The following is a 21,353-nucleotide window of genomic DNA, read 5'->3' on the forward strand; positions in this document are numbered from 1 at the left end:
GCGAGAATGCTTGACAAATATAAAGTTAAGGATGAACGTGGATGGGAGTGGTGAAAGTTTAGCCTGAAGGGAGGGAGGGTTTGGACCAGTTTTTTTTGTTTTTTTTTTGCGAAAGTGTTCAATATCGTAAGTTCTTTTTAACCAACGATATCATAGACAGAAAATATCACGGGCATTGTTTTAGTTCATCCATACACAGTGAACTATCTGAGCGGGTTCTTAACCATTAATCACAGCATTGTGACCGCTAGAAGACACATGGTTTAAGTAACAACAAATGTGAACAATGTTAACATAGATAAACGGGATCATTACAAGTGTTTTATAAATAGTCTATTGAACTAATTACACAAAGAAGAAAGGTACAAGTAAGTATACGCCAGAATATTTACTTCAATGTTTTTAACTTTTAGCATAATGCTGTAATCAGTGGTTGGTAACGAAGAAGGCTTTTACTGTTGTTGTAACAGAAAGTTTGTTGTTTGGTAAGCATTCATCTCTCTTGTACCATTTCTTTTCCTTGAATCGATGCTGATGATTTTGTTGGTATTTATTGTACCTCATGAGTATCAAAATATGTAACAAAAGTGTTTGTCTCTCTTTTTATTATATTTTTTTTTAGAAATTAGATTAATCAAAAGTAACTTTACATTTGTGATAAAACTCGAATGAAAATGTTATTTATGCCTATTGTTTAAATAATTAAAATATCTACAGAATCAACTGCAAAAATGAAGTATTTGTGAAATACTCTAGTTGGATTTGCTAACAAGAAAAACTGTTTACACTTGTATCTCAGAACGACTAATATGAGTATTAACACTTTTACTAATAAAGTTAACCTGAAAATGACCTGGGAAGGTCGAAACGTTGTTTTCTGCTTTATTAGAAAAAGTGCTAATACCCATAGCAGCCGTTCTGAGATACATTTTAACTTCAAGTGAATTTCTCCTCATCAAGAATTGTTTACATTATTCTAAGACGTCTGTACCTCCTTAGAAAATTTAGACTAGGGTACTTTTGTTTGAAAAGAAGATCTCTTTTATTCATATGTATATTCATATCTCACAAATTATTTGTTACATTAGTTGTTAATAGGCGATTAAATCAGCACTACAAAACTAGTGAATTAAAACCGCATTACCGTTATCGATCCAGCTTCTCAACTTATTGTCATAGTGAATAATGCCTGTGGGATATTACATCTTTCAGACAAAAATCCGGTATGAATCTAATCAGCCGTCATGGAAAATCATAAAAAATCAGTTAATGTTAAGAGGATGAGTGCTTACTACCACAACATCTAGAGCTTCTACTGCCTTTCACGGTCTATAGTCATTTCTTAAAGTAAAATTAAACTGAAAGGAAACCATCCTAGTATTTCTATTAATTAAACTCCCAACCTATACCCTCACAAAAATATATTACCGATACTGGTAATGCGATGCATATATATATGTATAATCTAGCTCTACCGAAATCATGTTAAGAGAACACTTGTCCCCTTGTGGATCAGCGACAAGTTTGAGGACTTACAAAACTAAAGTCTGCTGTTCGATTCCTCATAGAGATAGCACAGATTGCCAATTGTGTAGCTTTGCGCTAAAATAAAGAAGACTTAAGATCTATGGTAAGTATTTAACTTCTAAACTAGTCATCACCACCCACCGCCAATTGTTGGGCTACTCTTTTACCAACGAATAGTGGGATTGACCGCACGTTATAACGGTTGAAAGGGCGAGCATTTTTAGAGTGACAGAGATTCGAACCTGCGACCCTCAGATTACCAGTGGAGAACCCTAACCACCTAACCATGCCAGGCTCGCCATTAAGTAATTTTCCATTCTCATAGTTAAGGAAAATAAAAGTTTTAAAAAAGGAATGAGCCATTACTGTGTGTGGTTAGTGCAAAACGCAAATAAAGTCTTTTCAAATCGTACTTTATAGCTTTGAAAATTTGAATGAATTCATGAACTCATCAGTAAGGAATGTGAACAAAGACAATAGTGTTTCAGGGGGTTTCGACATTATATCTATAGTGTGACATAAAGAAATATAATATATGTTTCATAAATCACAGGCCATGAAAAGAGACCGTGAGTGGGTAAGTCACATATGATTAAGTAAAATAAGAACACTTTAACTGTTTATCACGGTCATGCCTACATATTCAGTTAGAAATTAAAGGTTTAGAAAAATCATACGAGAAACTAATGGAAAGGGAACAACACAATAAAAAAGTGCAAGAATGTTAAATTTAGTTAACTCATTCTACACTTAAACATCAATTAAAATGAATAAAACTATATGTTTAAATATTGTTGTGTTATATTTACCGTTGATTTAAGAGCACAAGAAATACGCACAAATTCCTCATTGTGGGCTGGTTTCACACGTGTCAGTCTGCTCTAAGTTAAATGTTTTAATGTGCAACAAACAGCCATTTTGCTAGAAATGACTTATCGTTGCTCTCCCAGTCATAGTATAAAACAAAACCATATACCATCATATAGCTGAAAAACATATTTTCAAACACCACGTAACTTAAATTATTAAAGTACTTAAGGTGATAAAACTGGGAAGCAACAGCTGTAGTATTCATATCTACGTTTAAGACCAATATGTCGGAATGAAAGATATTTAATTACCAATCAAGAACATATTGTGTATTGTATATTGTGCTTCAATCTATAATTGACAATTAATGTTTATTAGCAGCTGTACTGTTGGAATTATATCTAGTTTAAGGTAAATATGTTTCGTTTCCTGTTTCATGTATTCATTTTGTTTGATTTAAGTTATTCACCTACGTTAAACTGTAAATCTAGCTCGTATATGACTGATTATATTATGAAACTAGATGAAGTACCCGTCCGTTGGACGGGTAAAAAAAAAAACTCGTTTGCAACAAAGGATTGGAAATTGTGCTTTTATTTTTGTTTAAGTTTCTGAACATGATAAACATTCAAAGTACATTAAAATACATAAAGCCAACAATAGTCAAAAGAAAAACATAGGTAGTTTTTCCAAAAGTAGATAGTAAATTAGATGGGAGTCTAACTCCCATAACTTTTCTTATGATATTTGTCAAAACGTTTTGAATTACTGTAAAGTCAGAAAGTTAAATATTTATAATTCTTTCTCACCAGTAACTTAGTTTGATACACTTTACAGGACAAGATGAGGGTACCTGTTGAGGAAACAAACAGTGTATGAAGAACAATGTTATATAATGTTCCACTTGTTTCTTTTGTTGTTAAACCGTCTAATAGTTTGATTCATGGATGATGATTCACATAAATGGTGAAGTACATTTTAAAGGCCAAGAATTTATTTAAAAAGTGGAAATATGCTCTATTCCAGTGTGTTTTCTATTCTATTTATGCGACAAAATCCCAAGAGAGAATATCACTTGGGGTGGTGGCCTTGGGGGTGGTTAAAATGCATAAGCTCACTGTGCTTCTTGTCAGCTTCCAAGGTGGCCTAGTTTTCCAAGCGGCACGAGATGTAAGATCTTATAATTAACACCAAATAATGATGTTATGTTTACCACAGAAACAAAATTATATAAGACCCGTAGATTTAATATATAAGGTTATATAACCTATAGAAATAACAGAGAAAGTAAATATGATTTGGACAGAGGAATATTTAGATGTATCAAAATACTTTTTTGGTAAATACATTAGAGCTACAATCCTAAAATAAAAATACATTTATAAAGCTGGCGATGGATGGTGATGACTAGCTGCCTTTCCTTTAGTATTACACTGTTAAATTAGGGAAGGCTAGCGCAGATAACTCTCGTGTAGCTTTGCGCGAAATTCAAATAAAAAAAGACGAACATACCTATAACCGTACAATCACAAAGTGCCTATTACACGTAGCAGACACAATGATCACATGAAACACTAAATTTTACACATGGAGGCCTCATGAACAACTGATTGACGCAATCAAAGAACACCGGAAGATTAGGAACAGAATTATATCATCGTCAGGTTCCTCGTCATCAAATGTGCAGACAACTTCACATCCATCTTTCCAGTTTCGCTCGAAGATGATCATATATAAACTACACCCGAACAGGATGTCATAATACAGACACTCAATAAAACAATCACAGTCATGGGAATAAAAATAAAACTAAAAACATGCTTCTAGATGTGGGTAATATAGGATGCATACATATAGAGAAAAGTCACCCAGGATCTACGAGTATATAGGAGCAATCTTTAGTCTCTTATAAAAATACCAGCAAATGTTTTAATGTTCTTGAAAGAAGAAAGCCATCGAATAAGCCAGAAAGTTACAGACCGATTATCCTCAGTAACTGTATCGAGAAACTCATTCAAAATAAAATATATATAAGTAAAATATTATTAGCATAACTCGAAATGGCATCAAAATTACCGGAAATACAAAACGATTTTCGTAACTCAAAAAAACAAACCACTTATCATCTAGTACGATTTATAGAAAGTGTCATTAACTCAATTAAGTACATTTAATATAATTGGACATCAGTAAGAAATTGGAGATTATTAGTATTAAAACAAACTTATTAATTGCTTAAAAAGCAAACTCAGTTAAATAGCTTTAATCAGAATAAATACAGTGTCGCTTGCTTTCTTGACATTGAGAAAGTATTCTAGAGTATATGGCATAGTGAGTTGAGGTTTCAAATGTCACATGGAAAACTGCTGCGAGGTACTATTCAACCGCTTTCCAACTTTTTTAAGAATAAAAAATAATGTGTCGGGACCTACTTTTGACTAATTTAGCTCGGAGACAAGAAAGTGGAATTAGACTTACACTGTTCATCCTTTGTGTGATTGAAGTGCCCTTAAATGATCAAAATTTCTGTTTCATCTTTCATCTCGCTGATGACGTAGCCATATAAAAAAGCTCAAACACTCCGATCGTAGTAGAAACTAAGCCTTAAATAGGTCTAAACTAAATAGAAAATTATTGTAGCACACGGAAAATAAAAATTAATTCTTCAAAAACAAAAGAAGTATTATTCACAAAATCCCTTTAAACAAGTGACCACCCTTCTTCTTCTGGTAGTCACATCGGCTGAATTTCTAGGTCTAACTTATAACTCAAACTTAAACTGGATTAAACATACAAATATAATTAGAAACAAAAAATGGCAAAGAGCCAGTCCAACGTCTAACAGACAACAACGGTAAACATTCTTAAAGCCAATAAAAATTACACTTGTTCAGTGCCATGGCATGCATATCCAGCAAAATTAAATGATAAATTGCATGCACTTGAAAATACAATAATCACTAAAGTATACAGAGTTCTAAGAACCACGAATACAACTTTCTTACATAATTACCCAAACATCCTTAAGTTGTCAAACAGGCTTCTAGATAGATCAAAATAACATTTTAGGAAAAAAAATTAATAGAATGCTTTATTGAACACACTTTGAAACTGTATTATACGTGAAGAAAATAATCCTAAATACATTTCACAATTTAATCAAATTAACTAATTATATTACGATCACCTAACAGTTGGAAAACTAACAACCAATAATTACATATATCATATATATATATATATTTGTACATATCCGTACAAACTATAGAAATGGTTGTGAAGAAAACTCTTTGCTTTCGAGCAATTGAAGCGATATAATTTAGTGCTGTTGATGAGGAATTCTGCTTCTGTACTTACGAACATGGCCAGAAAAGGGCCAATCACGTGTGCGGAAAACAAAGGACACTTGTATTGCGCATGCGGTGACTACATGAAACACACAAATCGAATTTTATTAATTAGTGCTAACAATATTCTCAAACATCTTTAAACCAAGTTAAGGAAGAGGGAAGAGGTTCAGGAAGTATACGACCCTACCAGATCTTATGACCAAGATCACGACGACGATCATTCGTTAGCTTTATACTTCACTACCTACATGGACCACATGTGGTACTCCTGTCAGGTACCATGGTCGGGTGTCCTAATGGGTTTGTTTTGGACGCGGAAGTAACTGGTTATAATAGAAAAGATTGATCTCTGTTAATCATGAGGGGATTTGAATCTGTCTTTGGAAGGCGGATATTTTGTACTAGGATTTTGAAAAGCTGTTTTTCAAACATTTATATAAATTTATTTGAAATTGTTATTGTGGTAAGTAATGTCACCAGACTGTAACTGGTAGTTATGCTTTTGATCCAGATAATCAATAGTACCATTTATCCTTCATTCTAATCAATAAATTTTGAGTTATTTATATCAAATGTCATCAGTGTTGTGTTCACTCTTATAATGTATACCATACTAAGATCATGTATACGATAACTATAATACATAATAGTTTAATTTCATTTTAATTCTTATACAGACTGGTTTTTCAAGGTTTGTTCTAGCAAAACATTAAATCCAATAATGTTGTATACCAGTTATCCACTTCTACATCATTGTTACATTAGATACAACAAGCTGTATAAATATATATGTGTGTATTATTTCGTTTTAGTAAAGCTTTTTTCTAGCATTTCAAAGAAGCGTTCTAGCTCGCAATGTTCATTTCTGATTACTCAAGCCTAAAACGTTCTAACAATCTTATGTCAGTTACGCTGTTGTATAATCATATAATTGTAAGTGACATTAAAAAATGTCTCATACAACATGATGGATGACGATGTCCTTAGTCCATCGAAATGAAACTAACAGGGACATATATTAGCTTTAACTAATATCAAAAAACAAGTCATTCGCTTTACGATAAACAGGTTCGATAAGGAATAAAAATGAAGTTTATCACCTCAGGAAGGTACTTTATTCACCTGTCACGTCATGGTAATTTTTTTATTTTAACCCAGATGATTAAGCCAAATGGTGGTATACAGAAAAACAATAATCACAGGGGTATTGAGTAAAACCCACGAGTTTCTCTAATTTGTATGTTATGACACAAAAATATTTATATAATTTCTTAACGTTATACTCAGAATCAGTGTGGTAATATGAAAGAATGTTTTTATACCAACTTAGTGTCACATGTTTCGATCCCAAATATTTCAGTCTTAAATAATTTTGTTTTATAATCGTCTACAAAACGTTCGAGAAAATTCGTCTTTGAACAAAAGTAATTAATTGTACATACAAAAGCTTCATCAGAAAACATTCACTATCTAAAGTTCGTTAGATGTCATTTCCTACAATTCACCTGGGTAGAATGATAAAAACTGATATACCTCAAATCTTCAGTCCTTTGCCAATTATATTCAAGACTTCGTAACCTAAAACTAGATAAGATGTTAAAATTACAAGTTTTATTTACATTATGATACTTTGTAATATAAGAGTGCGAGTCCCATTAGCAACATGGATGGTAAGTCTATTTGTTTCAGAATTTCATCCAAAGCTATACAATATAATTATTGATGCATACAGTTTTTATCTATAAACTAATGTTTTTATTTATTTGATGCTAAGCACAAAGCTAAATAATGGGCTATCTGTGCTCTACTCATCACGGGTATCGAAACCCAGTTTCTGGCAGACATTCCTTTGTGCAGTTTTTTAAACTAATAGACTGAAGGAAAGTCAACAGGACAACTGTACTCATCATAGGCCCTTGCACTATTTTTATCTCATCGAAAAGTTGGATTTGACCTTCATTATTACAGCGCAACCACGTTTCAAAAGTGTGGAACTTCTTTATGTTGTTGTTTTTGTTTTTTTTTGCAGCAACTGGGCTTGTTTTGAAAAAAAAAACACATTTGTTAGCATAAATATTTCATGAGACCAACTGAAGTGTTTATGAATTCTATCTAACGATCTAAATAACAATATGTATTAATTTTATAGCTGGTTATGAAGAATTATGTTAATTTTAACTTTGAGTTTACCAAACCGATCAGTAAGAAGTGAAAATCAAACATTCAGAAGAAATAGAAATTACTCACGATGAACGAAAACCCACTTGAAGTAAATATGTATTCTCAAGACGGCTGTCGTGGTATTAAAACTTTAATTAAAATAAAGAATAGAGCAACGTTTCGACCTTCTTAGGTCATCTTCACGTTAATGACCTTAGTTAACGTCGATTACCTAAGGCTGAAAGGGCGAGCATGTTTGGCGCGATGGGAATGCGAACTCGCGACCCTCAGATTACGAGTCGCACGCCTTAACACGCTTGGCCATGCCAGGCCACTGTCTTGAAAATACAAGAATAAATTATTATGAAGGTTATACAGGTCTTTTAACATGTGATTGTCTGTCATAGCTCAAACATTTACAAGAACATTATTAAAACATGGAAATACGTTTTGATAAATTGAAAAGTACATAAAAAAGTCATTACTGTAATCCGTCTTAAAACTAATACTTACGTATAAACATAGCTATGGTTTTAGTAAAAGTCTCTTGTTGAGAAATGTTTTTGGTTTAGTTTAGTTCGTTAAATGGTAGCTAGGTGATGAAAGAACTTACGTTTAGTCCTGCTCGGAAACTGAAAAGTTGACGTTCCACAATTCTGAGATACTTAATAAATACAATATATTAAAAAGAATATATATATATATATATAAACTGTATTATATTATTACAAAAATTTTGCGCCCGTTTACTAATTCTTTCGTGGCTGTAAGATGAGACCTGAGAAGGAAACTTTTTTTAGGGGAACGATCAATGTGATAGTTTGATGTGTAAAAATGCTTTACTATAAAGAAATATAGAGCTAACCCTTTAATTTGATTAGCATAGACCTTGCATGGTGTGCGAGTTATCTCCGATTTGTCCTCCGTCCCTTTTATGTTTGAAATAAAATTAACACACAATACTTTACTTTAGAAAAAATATTTACATTTGAGTTTTGTGGTAAATTGTTTGTTTGAATTTTGTGCAAAACTAGCTGTCCCTAAGTTAGCAGTGATAAACTAGAGGGAAAATCCACCGTCAACTCTTTAGATACTCTTTTACAAATAAATAGTGGAATTAGCCATCATATTATAACGTCTCCTTTGCTGCCAGGATGAGAATGTTCTGTGATGGGGATTTGAACCTGCGATTCGCAGAATGCGAATCGAGTTTCTAACACACAGCCATGGGAAGACCTTTTTTTGTCAAAAATGTGTGACCATCATTACGGTACTTAAGCACAACTCCGTGCTTGGACAGAAGTTATCCTAAGATTAAAATGCGGCATCATATGTTGGTATTTAATAAGAGGTTATATTTAAGGATAAGGATTTTTATCTACCAAACCCATTTTAAAGTCGAAGTTTGTCATGAATATGACACCTTGTTTATCCTTGTGGCCTTGCGATAGAATTCTGCAGCTGGCGATCCTGGTCGAGCTCGCTTAATATCACAAAATATTCTCTTCACTTTAAGCTATGATTGTGTTGTACGAGAAACAATCAGTCATTTATCGTGGATAGTGGATGATGTTGGCCTCGTGTTCTCCATCTGTTCGGTACTTCAAAATTATGGACTGCAATCAACAGTATAAGGATCGTTGCTGTAAATACAGAAGAGAATGATGGAGTCGTTGCTATAAATACAGAAGAGAATGATAGAGTCATGAAAAGTGTGCGTTTTGTACGATCGTGAAAATGCGAAAATTATGAACGATCCTTAAGGACACTACAGTGCATAATACCAAATACAAAAACAAACGGTATAAGCCGTTTTAATTCTTTACAAAACATGTGTTTCAACTATTTCTATAAGAAAATAGCAACAAAAAATATATCATAGTTTATTTTTGTAGGTTTAAAGAGTCTTCCTTCGCACAAAAAATATAATTAACATATAAATATGAAAATATAGTGAATACAGTAAATTAAAATGGAAAACAAGTAAAATGTTTGTGAACTATTAAATGTTACAATAATAATCTGTTTGAAGTTCGAGAATTATTTGAAATCAATATCAGTCCTAGTGTGCTGTATGTTTGTTTGTAACTAAACACAAAGGTACGCAATGGGCTATCTGTATTCTGCCCATCACAGGTATTGCAAACCAGTTTATAACACTGTAAGTGTGATGAATGGCACACAAACAACCGATCCACTACTTATGCTCAGCTGGCTTAAGTCGGTATGTAATAATAATTTGTCTCAGATGTGACTAATTTAAATAACCTTTATGGTGAGCATTTGTGTACTGTATTATCAGCTGATCTTATGAGCTATGGCATTGTACAAAAGGCCTCTTTGGTAACAGAATACAATACACAAGGTGTATGGTTAAAATTTTATTAGGGAATTCTTAGCGGAAATTAGTACTGCGCCAATAAAATAAATATTTAATTATATTTAATATTCTTTTTGATGTAATATCTTATTATAACCGATTTACAGAGCACACACTTTTTCAACATAAAGCGTTATATATCACAATAATTGATATATTGGAATGTTTACTTTCTACAGTTACGTTAAGTAAGCTTTTTCTTAACGCTTATAAAATCGTATGTTCATTTAATCATGCTCACCTATTTTCTATCATTAAATTTCTATATAGGTTGGATCTTATGTTTGAAGAAAATTTTATTTAACAAATGCACACCTTACTTTATATCCATATTATAATTTTACTAGAAATTCCCAGTAGGAGTTATATCTACACACCTTTAATCTCGTATAACTGGTTTTTTAGTTATCAGCTTACAAGCTAAATGATTTTAAAAAACAAATAGTATGTAACATGCTTTAGTTTCAACGCTGATTTAAATCTTTCGTTAAAAAAATCTAGTTCAAGTTAGATCGTAGACAAAGATTCTTCGAATGTTCACCAAGAGGCTCCATCAGCCCTGTCTATCAAACTTAGTACCCCTACAAAAGGAATATTTTATGACTTTCAGGAACGAAACGTTTTTTTTAATGTCATTTTTAACCAGTTAACTACACAATCTTATCCGCCGTGATCATAAATCGGTGTAGAACACATGGGAATTAAATAAATATGGATACAGAAAGTTAACTCGCGAGCCGTAAAATCTTCCAATCGTGGCATTAAAATTTGATAGGTTTTTATTGAGCCCAATAAGTAGCTACGTATGGAGCGACAACTTTGTTAGATTACAAATTAAAATAAAAATACTCATCAAGACATTCTTCAACGTTAATAATAGGAATTTTCGTTTGTCTTTTGTTGTACTAAACAATGCAGTAAGTATCCAACTTTAGCAACATACGAGTTACAATGTGTCATGACCTCTGTAATTAAATATCTATATCTGATAAACTAGTATATTCTATAAACAAGCTAAATAAAGTGACCAAAGATTTCAATATTTACGATAAAACACACAATATTGGGATTAACTGAGTATTAAAGTTAAAACTATTTTATTTCTTTTTACTATTCCTTTTATCCTAATCAAGTTAACTAATTAAGGCCCACTATATGGTTTTCAACGACTTTCGGAAGTGCTAACTTAACGTACTAAATCCGATATCACTTGTCATAAGACATATTGTTCCAGTTGTTTCTAGATCAACAACATAATGCTTCTATATTGTTACGTGCTTAAAAATAACTTACACAGAAACTTGTCTTCTAACTATAACTACAAAAGTTATATTCATAGATTTTTTTTAAATTTACGTAGTATATATGCGATATAGTCTTTAATATTGGGTTAATCTAAGTTTTTCGTAGTTAAGTTCCGAACCTCATACGTATTGCATCAGAACAGTCTTTGACTTAGTTTATGTGAACATAAAGTAATCAATATGTAGACTACTGAACAGGTTTATAACGTATAAGGGACATAACCTGAGGGTATAAGATGAAATATTTTGGATGTCAATCAGTCCTTTTGCATGAGTCCTAAAAACAAAACAAAAATATAAAACTCCAGTTCGTGATAAGGCTAAAAATTTGGTCTCGATACCCTCTGCAGGCAAAGCATAGGTAGCTCATTGCGTAGTTTTGTTGCTCTTAACAACAAACAAAACCATCCCTTCACGTGTTAAGACTATTAACAATGTTTCAATAAGAAAAAAGAAAGAGGGCTACTTCCGTAACCTTAATAATTCAGCCAGGTTGCCGGTAAAGAAATAAACAAAATGGCACACAACAGAGTGGCTGTTTGTACGATCGGAGGTTGAAGTTGAATGACGCAATTTATTTTACATGAAGTAAATAACAACGACATACTAAATAAGCAGCATGATCTACTCTGGATGGCTATTTTACATAAGGAAAAACTACTTACAGTGCATAATTTTGTCATGAATTCCTAACAACGACGTATTTATCAAATCCCTACTGTGCAAACCATAAAACCTTAGAATTAGATCTTTTTACAGCTTCTAATAACTTATATAAATGTATGCGTTTTGTATGACGTAGCTGAAAACTTCATCTAAATTTTTATCACAGATGTTTTTTATTTGTCACCAGTTACAGATGACAACTTCTTATTTCAACTGTTTTTACAGTTTAATAAGAGACGCACTAAATTTGAGTTTCTATTTAATGGTAGTCACAAGCTTTAACATATTCTAGTTCGGCTCTTACTACTAAGCGAAATGTGGAGTTGACCTTATGTTTACTTAAAAGTAAAATGATGTTTTACAATTAAGCCTAATCTGGACAAAATGAATTTAATCGGAAAGATACGTAAATCTTTTCACTTCTATTTCATAACTGGTAAAATTATTTTAAAACTCTTAGTTTTTATGTAGCTTATAAAGATAATGGAATTTATTATTAATTAAATATAATGTTCTCAATCAGATTTTGAATCAAGAAAACAAAGACATTTTTGTTAGCCTTTAGAAACGGTAAAACTCATTATTTTCATTGACTTTGAGGTATAATATTAGTTGTTATTGTGTGGAAGCTCTCGTACAATTAAAGTACTAAGGTTATGCACACTATTACAACTTTGGTTTACGATCCTATGTTCTAACTTTTTAATAAGAATGCACGTTATAAAAATGTTCCAAGCCCTGTGATGCCTTTGGAATTACTTTTTCCATCGTCTTCATTCTAGTGGCCATGATTATGCACTGCTATTTGACGGTGCTATTTCCTTCGTAAAAAGCTTTATGAAAGACAGAAAGATTAGCTTTAAAAATAGCACACATCTTTCGAAATTTTTCACACACTCTCCATTCTACGTAGACGCCGGGTTTTAAGGCCACTATTAAACAATTTAAAGGCGGAATAGTGAACTGGAACTGCATAGGTAAACTTAACTGGTCAAATTCGATTAGTATAATTCGAATTTATTTCGTAATATTTCTCACGGAAACAGAAGTTGATTCCGAGATGTAGCTCAAAGTTTATGAACTTTTAACTTGTAAGCCTTCCAAGCCTTGTTTGTAATCTTATTTACAGATTCTTTGGATCAAAAGGTTTTCTTTTTTAACCAAAGCTTTCACTTTGTAATGAGAATTTTTTTTTTTAGATTGACTTGAGTTGGATTTTGGAGCCCGATTTTTCCTCAACGCTTCACTTTGTTATTTTGTCTCCTTTTGTGAATGGCATTAAATATACCTTTCTTCAATATGTATTGTTCTTTGCTCTACAGTATTTAACGATCTCTGTGAACGAGTATCTTTCCTCAGAAGAGTTTGTTACGTAATCCTTGAACTACATTGTCGAATAGTTCCAATAGATGCTTCACAGTTTTATTTTTAAATCAGTTAATTCATTTATAAATTGTGTCATCTGTTATCCTCTTCCATTCCTTGCCACCAATATTTCCATTAGCACATAGTGAGCCAATATTATTACATTGCTCCAGGACGATGGATTGAATTGTAATATCATACTTTTTAAAAGCATGTTAATATCTAACTTAGTAACATGTTTCTGGATATTCATCAATTAAAAGTGGTCTGAACACAATGAAGGAAACAAATATTATTCTTCCAATACAATTATCTAGACGTTAAAATAAAAGAAAGTTTTGATAAAGTTTCGCTGGTGTGTATATTATATAAAACAAATCGAGCTCTGAATGAATATTTTACTGTATAAAATTATGAAATTTAAAGAGCTAATTAGTAAGCAAATAGAAATAATTTATGTACTCTCATAAAAACGCAAAAATAATCTTAGTTACTTCATAATACGTTGATAAAAGTAGGAGTGATCTTTGTCGAAATATGTCTCTTCTTCTCTTCTGTAGTAAAACGAAAATACAAGGATCAAATTATACTTATGTAAAGTGTAATAATGTTTACAGTTTTCAAGTTGTTTTTCATCAATTAAAACATTTCAAACGCTCATAACTTGTTGATATTTTACACTTTTTCTTTGGAAATAAATGTGTTAATATTAATAAGAAGTAGGCCTAGTATTTTATGAATGTGAATAGAACATGGTCGTAAAATTTTAATTCCGAAATATTAAGGGTAAAGAAATGTATTTGAAACACTAATATATTAAAAGATTTTTATCACGTTAAAATCAAGATATATAATCTCTGTGTGTACATTCCTGGCGTGCCAACTCTTCTTGCATTATGTGTACAAAGTATTTGTGAATATGTCAACCTCCTGTTGATTTAGGAAGTACAATGTTTATTACTCTGACACCAACTGAACTGACACTTTTACTGTAGGCTATACAGTCGAAAATCTCATCTCGATACATCTGTTTTTTTGATCACCAAGTGACCTACTGGTACATCTAAACAGACACTTAAAAACAAAATAAGATACGAACATAGTATAAAAGTGTAAGACATCTCTCTCTTTCTTCGCTAATCGGCACTATTACACAGTACTGATTTCCACCGAACATCTTTAACTGCACTGTTATTATGATTGCCAAAGTAAGTAATCATTAAAATTTCATATTATCGACTTCTTGTTAAGCCTTTTACTGCCGGTAAGGCCCGCATATTGTATCATATTGAATAATTTTGTTTTTGCTTGTCTACAACACTAAATTTAATGAAATGACAATCAAATTGAGTGAAATCACTCGCTTTCTGGGTGAAATTAAAATCTCCAACGACTTGATGAAATATTATTTGTCTACTTATGATTTTATGTATTTCACTTTCTGTCATCATTGTTCTATATTTAATGGTTTTTTTTTTAATAACTCCCTAAATTAAAAACAATGTCAACTTAATTTCCCGCATGTCTTCCTTTACTTTCCTTATACTTCAAGTGTGTCCATGCCTCGTCGAGAAGTTTCATGATCCGAAGGTATAGTCCATAAATAAATAAAGGCATAATTCTTTTAAAAAAACGAAATATTGTTATTGGTAATTTCTATAACAATCTATCATAAAGGAAGTTTTTTGTTGTTGTTTGCTTCGAGTATTGGTGTTAAGTTTCAGGTGGGTTAGCAGCGCTAGTCGTCTCTAGTTTTGAACTAATAAACTGGAGAAGGAGTAGTTAGTTAACAACAACATCCATCAACTTTTGAAGTAGTCTAGTCAGATAGTGGACCGTCACTCTTATAACTCACCCACGGCTACAAAGTGTGAAGAGTATTCTTAAGCGCTAACAAGGTACAAGTAATGGATCTTCGCATTAAACTTCCTGCACGCTAATAATTATAATACATCCAATCCCAAAATTATACACTACTAATTCAAATTACCTTAAGTAATGCATGATTATAACATTAACAAACAAATATGAAATAATCAAAACAAAATTATAGCTCTTTTAGTTGTTTAAATTAATTTCTTTTACACTGTGTGTATAATTTTGAATCTTTTACTAACGTTCTCATTATTTTTCAGGTCCTTGTTATATGTTACTTTGCTTCTGCTGTAGTAGGCGGTCGTTTACCTTACGGCGGTCACGTTATCAGAATTGTCCAGGTTCCCAGTTACGAAACAAAAGCTGCAGTTAGCTTTGAGGTAAACAAGCTTTATAGCAATGATTTATATGCAAAAACGGCTCGTTTGGGCTGAGAAAACACTTTACATAGAAGAGCGAACAACGTTTCGACCTTCTTCGGTCATCGTCAGGTTCACAAAGAAAGAGGTAACTGACCGGAAGCTGACCACATGTTTGAAAGGGGTTGTGTAACTGTGTGTCGAAATGTAGAGGGCGGTATTAGATGTTTGAATATATAATTTTATTTATTATATTAATATAGGTATAAAGGCGTTCCTTTATATTGGTTTATTTTGGGTTTAAGTTGTTGTATAAGTAAGGCTTCTTTAATTTTACGTTTGTTTATGTTTGTTTCTTTATTTAGTATTTGAGTGTTTTCTATGGTTATGTTGTGTTTATTTGACTTGCAGTGTTCGAAAACGTGTGAAGGTGACTTTTTATGTTCTTTGAATCTGGTTTCCATTTTTCTACTTGTTTCTCCAATATAGAAGTCGTGGCAGTTTTCACATTGTATTTTATAAATAATGTTGGTGTGGTGTTTGTCAGTGTAGTTTTTACATAGTATAGACCTCAGTTTTGTGCCGGGTTTTTGAATAAATTTGGTATTAATAGGAATGTCATATTTTGTTACTAATTTTTTGCCAAATGTTGGTTATTTGTTTGCTGATGTCGGGAATATATGGTATACAGCAGTATATGGTTTCGTGGTTTTGATTCGTGAGCTGTATTTACTTTAGTTGGTTGATTTTGCTTTCTGTCTAGGTGTGTGCGTATAATGTTTTCTACGGTTTGTGGAGGAAACTTATTGATGTTGGTGAAGTATTGTTTTATTTTGTCTAATTCATCGTTAATTTTATCTGGTGAGCATAGTTTTATGGCTGTGTTTATTTGGTTTCTTAGTATGTTGAGTTTTTGTTTTGTTTCATGTGCTGAGTCCCAAGGAATGTATAGTCCAGTATGGGTGATTTTTCGGTGGATTTCTGTTTGAAATTGTGTATCAGTTCTTGTAATTTTGAGGTTAAGAAATGATATTTGATTGTTTTCTTCCTGTTCACATGTGAAGTTGATGTTGGGATGTATAGAGTTAATGTGATTGAAAAAATTAAGTATGTGTTCTGTAGATTTGAATCCCGCAACCGTGTCATCTACATATCTATACCAGTATAGTGGTGGATGTAATGCTGTGTTAATTGCTTGTGTTTCAACTTGTGTCATAAAAATATTGGCTAGAACTGGTGATACTGGGTTGCCCATGCTTAGGCCGTTTGTTTGTATATAGTTTTGGTTGTTGAACATGAAGTTTGTCTTTATCGTGGTGAATTCTATGAGGGTTGCTAACTGGTTACTGGGAATTTCTGTAGTTGGGTTAGGGTCTCGGATATAGAGTTCTAAGGCTATTTTGCAGGCTTCAGTGGTTGGAACTTCTGTAAAGAGGGATATAACATCGAAACTGGCCATTAAGGCTTTATGATTAAGTTGATTTAGATTAGACTTGAAATTAAAAGAGTCTTTGATAAATGAGCTGGCTGATGTTACATATTTGGAGAATGCCCATGCTATGTATTTACCAAGGTTGTAATTAAACGATTCATATGTGGACATTATTGGTCGTAATGGACAATCTGGTTTATGAGGTTTGGGGATGCCGTATATTTGTGGTGTGCGTGAATCGGTTTTACGTAGGTAGGAATAAAGTGTTTGTGAAATTGTGTTGGCTTTTTCCATTTGTAGTAGTAATTTGTTCAGTTGCGTCACAAACACCACACCAACATTATTTATAAAATACAATGTGAAAACTGCCACGACTTCTATATTGGAGAAACAAGTAGAAAAATGGAAACCAGATTCAAAGAACATAAAAAAGTCACCTTCACACGTTTTCGAACACTGCAAGTCAAATAAACACAACATAACCATAGAAAACACTCAAATACTAAATAAAGAAACAAACATAAACAAACGTAAAATTAAAGAAGCCTTACTTATACAACAACTTAAACCCAAAATAAACCAATATAAAGGAACGCCTTTATACCTATATTAATATAATAAATAAAATTATATATTCAAACATCTATTACCGCCCTCTACATTTCGACACACAGTTACACAACCCCTTTCAAACATGTGGTCAGCTTCCGGTCAGTTACCTCTTTCTTTGTGAACCTGACGATGACCGAAGAAGGTCGAAACGTTGTTCGCTCTTCTATGTAAAGTGTTTTCTCAGCCCAAACGAGCCGTTTTTGCATATAAATTTCTCAACAAGTGGGTTTCTCGTCATCACTGATTATAGCAATGATTTATCCGTTTCACTGTTTAAGTAATTTCGAAAATTATAATAAAGTATTTGTTAGATATTTCAAGTAAGCTTTTCTTTTATCTAAATCAAACACTTCAGGCCCTTAAAGGCAGTATAATTTTCTCTTTGTCTAATGCACCTTGGCATGTTTTGTTTGACACATAGCCAAAACGTTTTGTTTTAAATATTCAAATATCATTCTTTATGATGACAAAGGTATTCATAAATACCTTTATTTAATAAAATAAGAAAACGACGTTTCGGGCAACAGCCCTTCATCAGGTTATTTTACCCTTAATGTGAACCCTGGTACTGTCTGTTTTCATAGAAAGTAATGTGTCACCTGCCAGTAGGTTAACTCCACATTATCTATATCTACCCCCCAATAGAAGAAAATATCAAATTCACTTGAACAAAGTTAACATACTATGTGTGCTGTAAGAAGTGCAACGTACTCTACGTTGGTCAACAAAACGTATTCATTGAAATTAAGCTGCCAATTCAGGAAACTGTTTTTTTCATCCGAAAATTTAAAAAATCTCAATATTTTCCTCCAGGAGGCACCAGAACCTTATCAATTTCAATTTGAGAATACAGATGAAGATGGTAATACCATCAGCCGATCGGAATCTGGTAATGCAAATGGAGTTGTAACTGGATCTTATGGATACAAAAATGCTGAAGGTGTTTACCGTCAGGTGGAGTATGTGGCAGATGCCAGTGGATTTCATCCCAAGATCAAAACTAACGAGCAAGGTACTGCTACATCAGCACCTGCTGATGTTGAGATTGTAGCTGAAAAAATCCATGTTTTTCAACCTGTTTACAAAATCGTGAAAATAATTCAACCAATCCACGGGCATTACATCCATGTTCCTTACTATGATGTACATGCAAACGCCTAGTGATAGTTTCCGAACTAGATGTGTATTTTAGGACTCATCTTTAACGAATAATGGAAATATTACACTTTGAGCTATTTCTTATGGGATATTGGTTTATTTGTCATGGTCTACTTGCTTTATATTTTTGTAAATATAAATGAGAAATTAGTCACAACTGGAATAATATGTGGTCATTAATGTATAAAAAACCTCAACATTTTTGTTTTTAAGTGTTTTCATACTTTTCGTTGTTTACTCTTTAGCTTTGTAACATTTTATAAAATTCTGAGCATTTTTCTCGATGCTTGCTCGACCTGTCTGACAATTAATACTTAAAGCCTTAAATAAACATTGTTTGTTTATGCTTAATATGTACAATACATGAATCTATGTTGTCAAATGTTGTATTTCAAAATAGTCTTTTTTTCACTTACATTCCTAAGTAGCTGTAGAAATCATTAATACAAAACTTACATTCTAAAATGCTACAGCATGACAATAAAAAGTGTACTTATTTATAATCTATTAGAACTTTGAAAACCGTGTTTAAAAAACTATAGAAGAAGAGACTCTGTCATTGACCTGAAAGCTAGTCTTGACTTAGTTATTTTTTACGCTATGTTAACAGGTCAGTACTGAATCATATATACCAAGCCAATTAAAAGTTATTATTTTCACATGATTAGGCAGACATAAGTATCTGATGACTTCACCTATTCCGAAACGGAGCTGCCACCGTTTTATGTAAATAAACTTTATTGTTCTTTCATGCCTGAAGTTGCTCATCTGTTTTAGTAAGAATCGCTTCCTACAATTAACCAAAGGCTACCTTTCAGATAGTGCTGTATTAATAATCGCTTCCTATAATCAATCAAAGGTTATTCTTTCTGTATTTCTGTGGTAAAAACCGTTTCCTACAAATAACCGAAGGTTACCTTTCATACAGTGCTGCGGTAAGAATCACTTCCTACAAACAATGGAAGGTTACAGTTCATGTAGTGCTGTGATAATAATGACTTTCCACACCCAATGGAAGGTTACGTTTCATATAGTGCTGTGATAATAATGGTTTCCCACCAACAAAAGAAGATTATCCTTCATATAATTCATGTTTACTTCGGTAACATTCATTTCACTAACACAATACCATATGAATAATTTTAATTTGCGAACATCATTGCAACTTTAAATTCCAGTTTTCTCGCTGTTAAAATACCTTATATTTTTGTGATTGCCAAAAATACTATATTTGTTTGTAGAATGAACAAAAACTGATAAGACTGTTAATTTGTACCACCATATTTTTTAGCCTTATTTTTAATCAACTATTTCGTTACACCTTTCAGGCTCAAAATATTTCACATAGCAATAATGTAGAACAATTATGGATTCACTCCAGTGTCCTGAACAACCTTATACTTTATTTTTCAACTATTTCACACCTTTCAGGCTTATTTCACATAGTTGTAGAACAATTATGGATTCACTCCAGTGTCCTGAACGACCTTATACTTTATTTTTAATCAACTATTTCGTTACATCTTTTAGGCTCAAAATATTTCACATAGCAATAATGTAGAACAATTATGGATTCACTCCAGTGTCCTGAACAACCTTATACTTTATTTTTAATCAACTATTTCGTTACACCTTTCAGGCTCAAAATATTTCACATAGCCATAATGTAGAACAATTATGGATTCACTCCAGTGTCCTGAACAACCTTATACTTTATTTTTAATCAACTATTTCGTTACACCTTTCAGGCTCAAAATATTTCACATAGCCATAATGTAGAACAATTATGGATTCACTCCAGTGTCCTGAACAACCTTATACTTTATTTTTAACGTTACTCTTAAATTATTTGTTGTCTCTCTTAGAAAACTCAACTTCTTCCACAACATTTCATTTATATATCCTTCAAGATTTTTATTTATTACTGTGTATGGTTCTGATACAGCTCGTACCACGTGCAAAAGTACCAGTTGTATGTTGGCCGAGACGTAAGTACTCAGAAAATTTTCTTTGTCAAAGTTACTTTAAGTTGTCAAAGCAGTAAAGTTCACAATTTTTATTATAAGTCAGAATTTCCAGAACGATAAGGATTACGTAATAACCGAAAATACCCATACAAGTGGCTTTTTTGTTTGTAGTTAAGCACAAAGATACACGAGGAACTATTTATGCTTTGCCTACCGCGGGTATCGAAACCCCATTTCTAGCAGTGTAAATCAGCAGGCGTGCCACTGTGCAACTGGTGGCTTTTCTCTTAGATTTAGTTAGTCTACAAAGATGTCAGGTCTCAAGAGAACGTGTTTCTATTTTTATCAGGTTGAACGTACTTCAACAAAATATACACATTAGAAACAC

General features: G+C 32.4%; 1 protein-coding gene across 1 annotated transcript; it reads left to right on the forward strand.

The window, feature by feature from the left end:
• Positions 1–14,680: 14,680 nt before the first annotated feature.
• Positions 14,681–19,695, forward strand: LOC143248625 (cuticle protein 10.9-like). Its single transcript, XM_076497162.1, has 3 exons — positions 14,681–14,770; positions 15,698–15,817; positions 18,654–19,695. Exons 1-3 carry the CDS (start codon positions 14,759–14,761, stop codon positions 18,999–19,001), a joined length of 480 nt encoding a protein of 159 aa, XP_076353277.1. The 5' UTR covers positions 14,681–14,758; the 3' UTR covers positions 19,002–19,695.
• Positions 19,696–21,353: the final 1,658 nt, after the last annotated feature.

The sequence above is a fragment of the Tachypleus tridentatus genome, chromosome 1 (assembly GCF_004210375.1).
Source record: "Tachypleus tridentatus isolate NWPU-2018 chromosome 1, ASM421037v1, whole genome shotgun sequence".
NCBI classification, from domain to species: Eukaryota; Metazoa; Arthropoda; class Merostomata; order Xiphosura; family Limulidae; genus Tachypleus; species Tachypleus tridentatus.

What these genes read in the sequence shown, in the direction of transcription:
- LOC143248625 (XM_076497162.1), top strand. An exon ending in AAGCTGCAGTTAGCTTTGAG is followed by an intron (nt 15,818 to 18,653) that starts GTAAACAAGCTT and finishes ATTTTCCTCCAG; the next exon opens with GAGGCACCAGAACCTTATCA.